At 39.8% G+C, this 15,000-nt stretch overlaps 1 protein-coding gene across 3 annotated transcripts in view; it reads left to right on the forward strand.

Moving 5' to 3' along the window:
* TRANK1 (tetratricopeptide repeat and ankyrin repeat containing 1) overlaps window positions 1-7,331 on the forward strand; it is a 51,392-nt gene extending 44,061 nt beyond the window's left edge. For all 3 annotated transcript variants that reach the window (XM_030971634.1, XM_030971632.1, XM_030971633.1), the window contains exons 22-24: window positions 460-3,536; window positions 5,102-5,203; window positions 6,139-7,331. In XM_030971634.1, the coding sequence (XP_030827494.1) occupies window positions 460-3,536; window positions 5,102-5,203; window positions 6,139-6,251 (3,292 nt within the window). In that variant the 3' untranslated portion in view covers window positions 6,252-7,331. The remainder of the gene's footprint in view (window positions 1-459; window positions 3,537-5,101; window positions 5,204-6,138) is intronic.
* The last annotated feature ends 7,669 nt before the right edge of the window (window positions 7,332-15,000 follow it).

Below are 15,000 nucleotides of genomic sequence, written 5' to 3' on the forward strand. Positions count from 1 at the left end.
GCTTGAAATAATTCTCTCTAAACTGACAAGTTTATGTAAACTTTACAGAATATTGTATTTATTGACCTTTGGAGGATTCACTGAAATTCATATTTTTCTATAAATAGAAGATTAGCACTGATAAAATGTATTAAAATTATTTGTACATTGATTTGACAGTGTGGAGAATGCTTCACTAATGCTGTAAACCTTGTGATCTTGTTTGTACCAAAACTTGTAATACTCTTGATTCTGACAGCCTCATGTTGTAATTAGTTTCTTTCTGTAGATCTTTTAAGATGATGTGATGCTCTTTCACCTGACAGGCATATCACACGAAACAGTTGGCTTTTTTGTAGGAAGGTTTTCTAGGGGAAGCTATTTGTTTAATGGTTTTGTTGGTGTTTTTTTTTATTGCAGTGCCTTTTTTTGTCTAGATTTGTAATCTGTGGAAGTAAATTGATGTATCTATTATTTTAGATATGAAGATATGTTGAATGCAAAAGGACAAATGTCTTCCAAACTTTCCTGTACAGCAAATCAGCTGTATTTGGAAGCAGCTGCAAAGTACCTGAGTATGAACAGGACTGAGGAAATGATGCAAGTCCTCTCAAAACTGGATATAGAGGATCAGCTTGAGTTTCTGAAGTCTCGTGGACGTTTGCACCAAACAGCAGACTTACTGAAAAGGAAGGATCGCCAGGAGGAGGCTGCGAAGCTGATGAAACAGCATGGGTTTGCCCTGGAAGCAGCCAACCTCACGGCTGTGAAAGAGTTCCGCGCATCGTGCTTGCTTGCTGAAGCTCGCGCCAGGCTGAGTCGCGGTTCAGAACCACACCTGGGGAACGTGGAGAGCATCCTCAGAGAAGCCCTTGAGCTTTGTGAACAAACTGGGCAGAAGTCTGGCATTGCTGAGGCTGTGTTTTTGCAGGGAGCTCTGAAAGGAGACTTCTTGAAGCTGAGTGACGCGTACGGTCGGTTCCTGTCTCTGAATCATTCTGCTGGTGCAGTCGAAGCTCTCTTTGCGTTATGTCACTGCAGCACTCATAGCCAGAATGTCCTCTTCATGGCAACACGTGGCTTAATGGCTCTTCTGAGTCTTGTTAGAGGTCTGAAGAAAGCAGCCACCAATGCAGAGAAAGATATGGTGAAGTTATGCTTTGCCTATTTTGGGATTGTCCCAGCAGGTGACAGTTGCCAGGTGTCCCAAAATGAAGCTGAACCCATTATCAAGTTTTTGTTAGACAAGCAAAGTCTAAAAGAGAGGAAGGCAAAAGGTGATCTCTCAGTAAGCACAGAGAAAGTAAAATCAGCTTTGAAGCAGCACTTGTTAAGCAGGTTGTGCTTTATCACCGAGGAGTTACTGAGCAAGAAGTACCCTGATATTTGTATGAAGTTCATTGCAGGACTGAACTGTGAAGATAAAACTTGTGAGGGTTACCACAGACCCTTGTTGCGTCATGAAGCAAGGACAATATTTCAGTGTAAAATGCATCTGGTGGCAATAAATGGACTGTTGTCGGAAGCCATGTGCATTTTCCCTAAAGAGTTACTGAATCAGTGCAAAACCTTTGAGGACATTTTGGCTCCTGACAAAAATGCATCATGTGAAGCCCTCCTAGGAATGTTTTTTCCTAATCATTTTCATTTGAGAATACTGTCTGAGAACCCAAGAGCATGCAAAGAAATACTGCAATTCAGTAGTGTTATTTCCAAACCCTGTAGAGAGATGTTGAGGAAATACATCACATCTAAGTTTAATAAGGAAGGCATTGCAGCCAGGAGAGAATCAACTGACTTGTGGCTAAGTGTCATGAAGGTCTTTATCTTATCTTCAGGATATCCTGAAGAATTTGAGAAACTTCTTTTTAAAGAAGAGGATAATTATAACAAAGAGCTAATGTTTGCTTTGGCAAAGGCAAAAAGTTCCCCCAGGAATAAAGGCCAGGAAGAAAAGACCAAAGGACTAGAGGGCAGACATGGTATGTTGCTGCCTGACAAGAATGCCGAAAATGCAGGAAGAACACACTTGTGCTTCATTCGGCTTCTTGAAAATTCACTCGAGCAATTCTATGTTCATAAGAACCCGGAAAACTGTAAAAGATTTTTTTTCCGTTTCATGAATGTCCTGATCAAGAAATGCACAAGATACCTGATTCCAAGCATAGGAAACACGGTGATGTTGCTGGAATTCCAGTATATTCTGTGTTGTGCTGTCCTGATGCGTCTCGCCAAGAACATTACTCTCTGCCTTCCAAAGAGTTACATTGCTCTCCTTCATTACTGGGAGTTTTTGTTCAGACACAAGGACCATTACAAAGAACTTAAAGACACATTTTCTATTATACAGGAGTACAGACCACAGGACACAAATGCAGCTGTATACTATTTCAGATCTCATCTCTGTTATCTAGCAGAAGTCTTGTGTGGTGTTCATGGGAGGTTCGACGTCCTCCTGGATGCGTTCAGGGATCCCGTCTGCATAACTTCAGGGGAGGCTGAGCGGACAGTAGTGCTGTGCTTGGTGATGTTACTGAATGCTGACCAGGTGCAGAGTTCTAAAGATAGATCCCGCTTGCGCCAACTCTTTCCTGAAATCAAGGCCATGCTGGAATCAATGAGAAAAGACACTCCCTCTAAAGTACCTGAAAGATTGCTGAGTGTCGTGGAGCGAGTGGGTGATGCTACGCAGGTGAGAGAAGTTGCTGCAAGCCTGCAAGACCTGCTGACAGAGCGAGATGAAGAGCACTTGGTTGACTGCTGCTGGAAGTGGGACACTGCCTACACTCAGGGGCATCCACCCATACGGGGTATCCAGTATGAACGCGTAAACCTTGACAGGTTTGTAACCTCTTTGGATGAAATGGAATATGCTGATGAGCTAGAAGAGGAGTTTGAAGAGGTTCATTGCTTAGAGGACCAAAAGGATCCCCTGGAAGTCATTGCACTCAGCAAGCAACAGAAGCAAGAGCAGAAAGCATCAGCTCGACGCCAGCTGTATCGTGTGTTCCATTTAATTTCCCTGTATGTGAAGTGGAAAAGGAAGGCCCGCTCCAGAGTTCATCCTGTTGCAATGAAAGAAGAGGAATTTTTATCAGAGATATTCAAAAGAGCAGATATTGACCAAACCCAGTGTGACCTCTGTGGGGTCAGATTCATGCAAAGCTCTGAGAACTATTTCAGCCGGTCAGAGGGCATGGAGTCAGACACTTCGGAGCCTCTGACACCGACTGAGAGCAGTGGGGAAGAAAAGTTGCACGCAGAAGGAAATGCAATTTCTGTGGCCAGTGAGGCCTATATGGATCACAGAAACACAGAAGAACACACAAATAACCATGCTGCCTACAGACACTATGCTGAGTTTTTCAGAAGAAACATAGATCCAATAATACATGATGGACTGGAAGTAGTGGGGGCCATTACAGGAAGGGATTACACCCGAGACCATTTAGCATATAAAGAAGGTTCCAACTTACGCCAGAGGAAAATCAAAGAGAATATTAAAAAAATTTCAGATGCAGTAGAGGAAATCTACGAGAAAAAAGCCTGGGCTAGAGGTAGGACCTTTACAGTTTTCTTTATACAGTTTAATATGTCATTTTTTGGCCAAACTGCTAGACCTGGCAAAGCTCCATTTGCAAATCTTAATGTGGTCAAGAGAAAGGTTTTTCCAGGTATTTCAGGTAGCTGATGAAAAGAGGAACTGAGAGAGCTGGAAATATTCAAAATACATTCTAAACTCTTCCAACTTAATGAATTACATAGTAGAAGAAAAGTGAATAGTAGTGAATTTTTATAGATAGTACATCATGACTATGTAGAACTCACTTTACTATGTTCTCTGAACCTACACAGTTTTTCAGCAACTTTGCAGTTTTACTGACAGGTCATCTTTACTATTTTTTTTATTGTTTCTACTGTTTCCTATTTACTTCTAGCCACAGTAATTTGGATATGCAGGGGTAGCCGGGTAGGAATACTTGGAGTTTTTGACTAAGGATTTCTCTGATTATTCTGCCCTTGAACTGATAATTTTGCTAGGGCTGAGCAAAAGTAGATACTTAACCACAAATCTGTGGTGTGTCACTCAAAGGCAACACTGGTATTAAAAAGTTTAGTAATTTATGGTGCTTGAGATACGTATTTTGATATTAGATTCCCTCCCAACCCCCTTATATGCTTAAAGCATTATTCTATGCTGATTTTTGCAAGCAAAATTGAATTAGTGAATGAGTGGCCTTAGAAGCAAAATTGTTTAGTATACTTGCTTTGGGAGAGTGACAGCTTAAATCTTAACATTGTTACTGGCTTCACTGGTAGAAATCCACCAATCCTGTCAAGCTGTCATTTTGCCTTTGATGTCTGACAGTAGTGAAAAACTGTAGTACTTGATACGTTCATCAGCTCTGATCAGTGAAATATGTTAAATTTGTAACTGAATGTTAGGTTGTGCTCTTCATGTGTAAGCTTTATCCTACTCCTGGTGGCAAGTTTCACATATGGATGAAGTCCATGAAGTTTAGCTTATTGTTTACTTGACCTCCTGCTCAGTGAACCATGATAGTGATGAATAAGATGGATATAGTAGGCTTAATTAGGTAATAGTGGATTTAGTTGCTACACCTGCTTGATGAATGTTACCTTGTTATTCTACTCAGTGAAAATGTATAGAGAGAAATTATTTTTTTCTGAGACTACTTTTCCCTCTCTTTATAAGGGACATTTTTCAGGCTCTTAATGGTGCAGTTCAGCAAAGACTGCACCATTTTAGGTCCATGTTCTGTTTTGGTTCATATAATTTCAGAGAGATAATGAGAGTCAGGAACTTTATAACCCAAAAATAAAGTAGGATGTTTTCAGGATTCAGATGTAACTCAAAAGGGGCAGCACAAGGATGTAGAACCTCTGTTCTGATAGTGCTAGTAATGTTGATTAGAATGGGGAGTAATACATACATCATCTTCATCCACATTAGTGAATTATCCTGGTGACCATAACTTCTTAGTTTGCAGCATTGTCATCCCAGATGGCTCTGTGTAACTTCATTTTGTGCTTGACTTTTAGCTGCTGTCCATTTCTCAGCTAAGTGTTCTCACAGAATGTTAACTGTGCTCCATTTCAGCTGAAGAAGTAATAACCAGACATGCCAAAAAATTGGTTGACACCCTTGATGACGCTCATAAGTGGCTGAAGCAAATGGACTCTCACAGGATAGCAGAAGAAGGTATGTTTTAAAATTGCACAGCTTTCTGTACCCACTGCTGTTCAGTAGTGGTCTCTAAGCATCACTTCAGTTCCCACTCAGCAGCACTGTGGATATTCACTGACCTTTGAGAGGCACTCCCATGGGGGCACTCTGGAAAACATGAGATAACCAGGCTTTCCCTCATTGGCTCTTCAAAACAGAGCAGTTGGATGCAGGGTGGCCAGAGTGGAGCAAGACTTCTTCCTGGCCTTCAGGATCCCAGCCTGATAAAGGATGCTTGTATTTGTTTCTTTTATTTTCACTTCCATTTCTCTTGGTTTCATGCAAAAAAGTAGCATACATTGATGCAGTCTATTGCATCACAGATCTCTGAGGGCAAGTTTAAGACTTCATTGTGCCTCCCTTAATGTTCATGTTTAAACATATATTTAGGTGGTGGGATTGCAACAGTTGGCAGCAGTGAAGTGGTTAGACTTACAAAATAGACTGTATGTAAAGCATTAAAGTAGCTCAATTTTAGAAAAAATTCGTTGTGATAAAGCCTTGGGTTGCCTCTTCCTATTCCAGCAGATACAGTTAATAGGAGAGGGTGTACTCTTGTAGTCTCAAAAGGAACCTTGTAGTCTGTCTTGGAAGTCAGCAAGGAAATGTAGTGTCTGCTGAAACTGAATCTTGAGACAGACTTCTTAGAAAAGTCAAAGGAAATAACAATGGAAACAGATTTTCAGTGTGAAAATTAATTACTAGTGCAGCAAGTGGCTTAGTAGTCTGCTTCATTGCAGAACTCTTGAGCATATCATCATATTAAGCTAAATACTTCTCAAACATGATTATGCACATATGAAGGTATATTGCTGACATGTAAAATAGCAGTGACATAGCTTGTCGTACTGTTAAGAGAAAAAAGGTGTTGAGGTTTTCCATTCTGCATTAATTTATTGTTTTTAATATAGGCTTGGTGCATGATGAAGACTTGGAAAATGAAGTGGAAGATGAAATTATGGCTTTTAAAGAACTTGTCCATAAAAAACTCTCAAGGAAAAAAGGAAGACGTAGGAAACTATAATTTGAAAAATTATTCCAGATGACTATTTTATCCTCTTAATAATCTATGTTTGGAATGAAAAGAAATTTTTAAAAATAGAGGGGTGGGATCAAAAATCGGAAGAGTCTGAAGAAAAAGAGCAACTTATGCTGTGTTTTATTTTGGGGTTTTTTTATTGCTTGTATTGTGTCAGAATAATTACCTGTGTTATGATAATGTAATTGTTAAAACCTATGAGTGGACCAATTTCCTTTCAAACCTATGTGATAGCTTAAAAGTAACAAAAGCCAAAGAAACAAGCAAGTAGAAAAAAATGTTAATGTTCTGATTTATCTCAGGGGTGTTTTTCCACTCAGTCATTTTTTTCTTCTTCCTTGCATCATCATTCTTCTGAGCTGGAATCCTCAGAAAAACAGATTGATAATTTCTCTGATTTTAAGAGTCTTGGTATGTTTAGAACTTCTTGAGTCTTCAGGTGAGATATTCACAGTATCCCTCTTTTCTATTTTTATAGACAAGAAATCTCTATAAACATTCATATTTCTGACAGTGTATATTCTTCTGATTAAATAGGTATGAGAGCTAGAGGTTGTCTTTTATTTGATAAAGTTTTGATATAAACGTCTACCTTTACCTATTGAAAAAATGGATAATCCTAATTTTAAAGAATGTTACTCATTTTAAATGCTTTGTAAGTTTTAATTATAAGGGGAGTTTTGATACATTTTTGTAATGTATAATTTTTTTATAAAACCTGTAAAATTTTTTAAATCGCTTGATCTTGTCTGATTTTTTGAATGCTTTCTGAAAGCCGTATGTGCCTGCATGAGTGAGGTTTGTAAATTGGGTCCAGAGTGTCACTTCATTCTGATGGAATCTCAGGGTGTCCAGGATACTGTAGTGTCCTGGTTTTGGCTGGAATAGAGTTAATTTTCTTCTTAATAGGTGCTACAGTGCTGTGTATTTGAGTTTAGGATGAGAACAATGTTGACAGCACACTGATGTTTTGGCTGTTGCTGAGCAGTGCTTACCATAGGTCAAGGACTTTCCGGTTTCCCAGGCTCTGCTAGAGAGCAGGTGCACAAGAAGCTGAGAGGGAGCATGGCCAGGACAGCTGACCCCAGCTGGCCAAAGGGACATTCCATAGCCTAAAACATCTTCTCAGCACACAAACTGGGAGGAGGTGGACAGAAGAGGCTGATCACTGCTGGGTAGGGGCTGAGCATCAGTCAGGGGAGTGAGCAGTTGTGTTGTGCATTGCTGTTTTTCTTGGGTTTTATTCCACCCTCTCTTTTTTACCTCCTTTTTCATTGAAATTATTATTATTATTATTATTGTCATTATTACTGCATTTGTCTTAATTTCAGTTATTAAACTGTTCTTATCTCAAGCCACAGGTTTTACCTTTTCTTCTAATTCTCCTCCCCATCCCACAGGGAAGGTTGGAGGGTGAGTGAGCAGCTGTGTGGTAATTAGTTGCTGGCTGGGTTTAAACCACAACATGTAGTCTCCTTTAGCAACCTTTTCAATTAAAACACTTGTGTGTTAAACATAATTAGAGTATTATTTAGTTGTTGGAATATTTTGCCCTTAAAAGGGTTCGTCTTTGTATACATAACAAATTGCTTCAATAATTACCTTTAAAAAAAACCAACTTAATCACTTGTTATTATGCTCAGTGTTGTGGAAATGGGACATTTTACATGGGTAAAAAATGAAATGCTGCTGTAGAATGGAGCTATGTGGGCAGCAGTAATAATTTTCTATTGCATTGTAAAAGTCTCCTTCCAGGTATTTCTTCTTAAAGAAGTCTTATTCGTTAAGCAAGGATTTAGAAGATAGTTTGGAAACATAGACTGATGAAATGTAATGCAAGTCACTTCACTGTATAGAAGTCAAGAATTAAGAAAGCTGGATCATTAATGTAAATTGTTTGGCTTTGTTTTTTGTAATGATGGGCATTTTGCAGAAACTTTCCTGATTAGTTTCCCAGCTTCACTGTTTACGTTTGTGGCAGTAAACACTACATAAACTTTTTAAGGACAGTTACAATTTCAAAATCCTTGCCAGCCACATTTTAAAGATTGAATTACTATACTTTTTCTTTCTCTTTATGAAAAAACAAACATTATCACAAAATACCAAGCAAAAGGGAAACAAAGAAAAAGAAATAACAACAGAAGTTGCCAAGAACTTAATCTCAGGGACCTGTGGTTCCATGCAACCCAGTGGTTTTTCTCTGACTTTGAATCAGCACTCCCAGATGGAAGTTATTTCAATAACATATGAAATACTGACTGCTAGACAAAAATAATGGCCATTCAAATTTCAGAGCTCACAGTTTCAGGGATGGATTAGGTCAAGATTTCAGTAATGTTCAAGCAGAGATGGCAAGTCTACTTGGATCTCCAGACCAAGGTCACTGCTTTAAGGGTTTTTTCCCCTATGCTGGTCTCCATAAATAAACATGAATCTTCCTTTTCCATGGCAGTCTCTTCAGATAATAGCAATCTCAGTGCATTAATCCTTTTTACATATTACATTATCAAAATGAGTTTGCTTATATATAATATACCCTTGGGTTTTGGGATTTTTTGGTTCTGTTTTTTTCCTTATTTTTTAAAAAAAATCTTTCTCACCTCTGGTGGAAGCCCTAGTGTTCTGGCACCAGCTAACACCTATGACTCAAAGGGCTTAAGACCCATGACAGGTGCCTTGGTATGTGTGAGATGCATATTGCACTGAAACCTTGGAACTAAGCAGTGGATGCAGGCTGTCGAGCTAATCCACCCACTTCTGCCTGTCTAAGCCGTGTTGAAAAGAATTTTGAAAAGGCTTCAAAAGCTCAGAAGCTGGTGACTTAAAATCTCTCTCCCTGGTGATATAAAAATTACACCTAAATGAAACAGAAGAACAAACTTTGCTGCAGTTGGAAGATGGGGTGTGTGGTCCTAAACATGACAGGTCTCCAAATTTCACACTCCCCAAGGAAAAAAATCTCTTGCTTCCTTGAACCTCATATTAATACAAAGAACTGTGTGGTAAATGATGTGTACTTTTCACCTTTTCCCTTTATTTCTCTTAAAAGCATTTTTTCATTACACTGCCCACAGTTTTATTCCAAAACACTTGCCTAAAAGTCAGCTGTTACAAACTCTGACTCAGCAAATAATTTAAACACTTGCCATTTTTAAGCATTTGCTGTCATTCCTAAAGGGAAGCCTTTTACCTCTGTACTTACTGAAAACATAGGAAGAAAGAAAATCTCTTATCTCTGTAAATGAATCAAAAGGTTTTCCTGCCAGAAACCCCTGTGACAGTATTTGCTGAAAACCAATTAGGAAGCACCCTTCCTTGCATGAAAGGGACCACAGCTGTTGCTACTGAGCTTCAGCCTTTTTTGTTGGAGCATTTAGAAAGTTAAATACAGAAAAGAAGAGCTAAAAAAATAGAACCAGCAATAACAAAGTGGTAACAAAAATATGATCGATAGGGACACATTACTGTATCTGTATCTGACCCTATCACTTTGAATGTCTCTGAAATGGTTATTGTTGATCAACACAGGAAGAATGTAGACCTGCTAGAATGAGTCCAGAGAAGTGACATGAAGATGATGGGAGGCCTGGAGCATCCCCCATGTGAAAACAAGCCTGAGAGAGTTCAGCATGGAGAAGAGAAGGCTCCAGAGACCCCTTAGAGTATCTTCTACTACCTGAAGGTGTCCTACAAGAGAGCTGGAGAGGGACTTTTTACAAGGACATGTATAGGACAAGGGGGAAATGCTTTTAACTGAGAGAGAGTACGTTTAGATTAGAGATTAAAAAGAAATTCTTTGCTGTGAGGGTGATAAGGCACTGGAACAGGTTGCCCAGAGAAGCTGTGGATGCCCCATCCCTGGCAGTGTTCAAGGCCAGGTTGGATGGGACTCTGAGTAAGCTGGCCTAGTGTAAGGTGTCCCTATCTATGGCAGGGGGGTTGGAACAACATGATCTTTGAAGTCCCTTCCAATCCAAACTATTCTGTAATTCAGTTTTCATTAAAATCTTCACATCTACACTTCCACAGCAAGACCCAGAGACACCTTGGTATTAGATTTATGGCACATCTTTCTGTTAGCAAAGTACCAGGCAACACCCCTGCTCTTTATCTTGATGTGGCAGATGGCAGAATTTTTGAGCATCTTCCCTAATGCTCTGTCTAAGAGGTGGTGTGGTGGGGAATGGAAGACTTTGCATACTTTATTTTGTAATTTTCATAACTACATTCATACACCAGCGTTTCTGGCTGTGTACATACTCAGCATCAGTGTGAAATACTTAAAGGCCAGATACCTAAACACCAAAGTAGTTGAATTGTTGAGTTAATAACCATTACACATAAGTATTCTGAGAATTAGAACATTTATTTCAGTTTTCTGACATGGATTTCTGTAACTGTTTTCAGCCTGCCGTCTGAGCATGGTATGTGCATGTGCACAGGTAGTGTGTGTTCATGCTCTTTGCTGTGTTCATCCTGCCTTGTTGCAAGAGGATGGGTTACAGTGTCTTGGAAGCCTGTATGGTCATTCTGTACTGCTTGGTCTATGGAAATAGTTGCAATTTCTTTGGAAAGAGATTGGTAGGAGATTCTTACCTTCCTACAGCCCATCTTCTGCTTAGGCCACACACAGAGTTTCATGGTTTAAAGGTGTAGTTGCTAGTGATTTAAATAATGGTCATAGACAGTTAGAAGTTACTTTCAATGGTCTTCTGATCAATTGGTGTCTAAACTGTCCTATGTAAACCAGCACTGAAGCTCTGGCAAACAATTGACAGAATTATGTTGCCTCTTCAACATTCTGCAAATGTCAAAATTCTCAAATAAATAATAGTGATACCCTAAAATAGTTTTCATTAGGTCTCGTGGAAGTAAATCCTTGCAATTCTCTCTTGTGAAGGAGTGAGTAGATCTTCACTGAAGCTACATTACATGAGTTCAGTGCTATATATCTCTCTCTAAGAGGTGGTGTGGTGGGGAATGGAATCCTATGCATTGTAGGATTAGCTGGTCTTGTACTGCATTAATAGTAGTTATGGACAGGCTCTGCAAATCTAGAAGAGCCCTTGAACACAGAATAGCTTGACAAGATGCTGAAGCAGAATAATTCAGGTGCCTAATTTCTATGGAAAAAGTTGATTACCTCATGGTTTACAGAGCAGAGAACACTGAGCTGAAAGGTGCTTGTGATCTAAAATGGTGTTTCAGATGTCAGAAGACGTGCAGAAAGGAAACTGCCGAATACAGGTGAGTTGCAGAGCCTCGGTATCACTGGAGCTTTGACTGGGGAAGTCCGGGTGAAGGAGTGTCTGAAGTGTGGAAACCTTCAGGCATCTCCCTGTCAAAAGAATAGATCAGAGTTCTTCACTTTCACCAGGAGACAGAAAATTTTGCTTGGAGGAATAGGTGATGATGGATACTTATGTAACAGCTAAGTGGCTGGAGTACTTCTCTAGGCTGCTGAGACGGCCAGGTTTCAAACTCAGCCCTCCCAGGAGGGTGCTCTGAGCCGTTGGATGCCAAATTGCCTAGAAAACATTCACTGCAGCTGCTGCTGAAGGTGCCTAATTCAGGATATTTTGGACCCAGAGAGAGGGTGGAAGTGGAACCCATTCAGGAAGGGAATGCATGCATTTGAGTTGCAGGTGCCAGCACAGCAGTCCTACACGTGAAAGATCTTGGAAAGGGACCTGCACCTGCAGTACTGGTGGTGCTTGATTTCCAGGGCAGAGTTGAGTACCCTTTCTTTGATAAATGACTGCTGAATTCATTGTGCAGTGAAACAGCTCCAGAGGAGGTGGGATTACCAGCAGCCCCCAGCCAGGCTCATCACTGTTAAGTGATAGGTGGATATGGAGTTAAGCCTGGATTTCCTATTCCCTGGGAGAACACTGATTCAGGAGCTAGTAACTGTTTTATGAAGATGCCCATGGTATGGATGAACCTCAGGGAGTGCTTTACTGAACTGAAGAAGATGATGAGAAAGAGCTGCCTATTTTCTGGATCCTGGTTGGACTTGCAGGGTAGGTGATATGCTGAGATACTGTGTTTGTCAAAATATGGCAGTTATGGGCAGATAATAGAGGTACAGGGTCAAACCAAGCGTAGTGCAGACCAGTATCTTGGGTTTGATACTGGCCAGTTGTTAATCCCACACATTTTCTTCTGAAGCCCTTTCCTTCCCCCAGTCAGTCTGCTGCTGTGTAGTGTCAAGGTCAAACTGACATTACCTTCAATGTAAGGAATTCTGCCTCATTCCCATACTGATGGCCATCCCCATGCCAATGAGGCTATTCCTGCTCTTGTGTCCCTTAAATGCAGATACTAACATTGCTCACATAACTCCATCAGTTTTAGAATTGGGAGATCTTAGGGCAGCTGGTGCTTTGCAATCTTGTATGATAGCCTTTCACTGGAGTAAGTTAGCAGTGTTATTGAATGTATTTGAACCATGATTATTGGGCAGATATAAAGCACTTAAATACTTTGTTTTAACAAATAATGCAGAATCATGTTTTCTGCAGTTGCTAGATAGAACATGTTCAAGTTTCCCTAAAAGATGCACTTTGAGCAGTTAACAAGGAACTCTTGGATAGAGACCTGTATAAAGAACAGAACGATCAAGCTGAAATAAATAAGTAAGTGCCAAAAACCAGTTTCCAAGTTGCTCTGCTTGTCTCTGTAAATAACATGCCTGGATAACTCTCACTTTTTCTTGACCCCATCACTTTGAATGTCTCTGCTGTTCAAGCCAGTGTTACTCAGACAAGATTAAACACCAGCTAATAGGAAGGAATTTCCTGATGCTACATTCACATTTTGTCACCAGTCTTTACTTTTGCTGGAGGAGTCTGATGTTTAAAAATGGAATAAACTTGTAGTACAATGAACTGTACCTGTGAGCTGGGGTATTTATAGCTCTGTGCAGCAGTCTGGTTGCAGGGGCGAAGAAAAGGTTTTGGTTGTTGTGTGGAATATGTTTTGCATTGTGAATTAAAATTAGGTTACTGTTTTTTACTGATCAGTGAATATTGATATGGAATGGGGATTTTTTTCCTATTTCCATCACTTGCCTAAAGACACGAGCCCTTCTTTATGGCCTCACCTTGCCCACTTTGTGTTGCCTAGTTCATAAATTGCTAACTCCATCTGTTTTTTGCTGGAGGATCTTTCTGAAGTTCTTGTGGCTTGTGAATGGGCAAGAAAAACATGCTGAACTTCCCCCTTTTGAGGACCTAGGTTAGACAATCCCCTTTGTCTGGCAGGAGCTATAACTCTCTTGAGCAGCTGTCAGATTGATTGAATTTTGTCCAAGGCTGCAGTCACCACTTGGGACTAGTCACCATTCCCCAAATGAAGAACATTTTCTTCTAGGTATAAAGGGTTTTTAATAGGAACTCATCACCTTGTAATTTAGCCTTGGCCTCTAATTGGAAACAGTGATGCATCTGCTTGTCTGACTGAAGCCTATTGATTGAAATTGCTAGAGGACAATCTGAAGAAGTTGTGTCCTTATACAAAAAGGAACACAATCTTTACAGGTTCAAAGTTGTAGTACGGATCTCCATCCCCATATTCCTTCTAACCAAACTGGGGCACGAAAGAAGAGAAAATGCCTTGTCTTGTCTGATGCTTATCTTCCAAATGTTGTCCCAAAATACAGTTCTTTAACCCAGCATGCACGATGTCATTCCACATGCAGAGTTGAGGTATTTATTTATTGTTCTGCACAAAACTGGGTGCTGGGTGGCAAATCCACAAAGCCATCACAGTGGCTGTGAAAACTTTTCACTATTTATACATTTTAGCAAACAAAGGCATTAATGTTCACTTGCTTCAAATTACACAGCTCTCTTACTAATTAGCATTCTGTCTTCTATTGGTTGAGTCCCTCTCTTCTTATGCTGATTAGTCCACATGCTCAATTTTTCTCTTCAGTCAGTGGGTTTCTTGAGTCAGTGGTCATGAACTCCCCCTGCCAGAATTACCTTTTCTCACTCAGAGCTGACTTCAGCAAAGTTGATTGAGTTGGCTTGTTCGTTTTTTCCTTATCGTGGGAGTTTTTCAAAATGTCCTTGTGGCCTGTAAATTCTGCATTCTTTTTGTCTGTTGTAGTAGTACATCCTTCTCCCCTAAGTCTGAGATCATTGAAATGTTCAAGCCCTAAATCTTAACAAGGCTCTTCCACCAAAAAGTAACTTGCCTTTCTAATGCCTGGACATCACAGACACCCCCATTTTGTAACTTGTTCTGCAAAGATTACAAAATAATTACCTGAAAATGTGGAATAAAATTATGTGTCTACCTAGTTTGATTGATAGATAGACCACTATAGGTACTCAGAGGAAAAATATTTCCTTTCACCATGAAAACTGAAAAAAGTCCGAAAACATACAAACCTTTCTCTTTATGAAAGACACAATATCCAGAGTAAGAATGGAGTTGGAAAGTTTTTGAAGTTAAGAGGTTTCACCTCAGTGATAAATTAGACAATGTCTCTCTTTTTTGTCTAATTTATTTTGTGTTTTTTCTTTCAGCACCATCTCAATACCAGACCTTGGAATCTGGACTAAAATACTGTCTGAAAACAGGTTTTGATATTCTGCTTAATTACACATGGTGGACAATTTTGTATTCCATGACCACAAACTTCCCCCCACTCCTCATATTGCCAGATCCACAATTTAGAATTGTTGCACAGTTGCGGACTTAAAGCCACAGGATTTCATTG

This window comes from Camarhynchus parvulus, chromosome 2 (genome assembly GCF_901933205.1).
Source record: "Camarhynchus parvulus chromosome 2, STF_HiC, whole genome shotgun sequence".
NCBI classification, from domain to species: domain Eukaryota; kingdom Metazoa; phylum Chordata; class Aves; order Passeriformes; family Thraupidae; genus Camarhynchus; species Camarhynchus parvulus.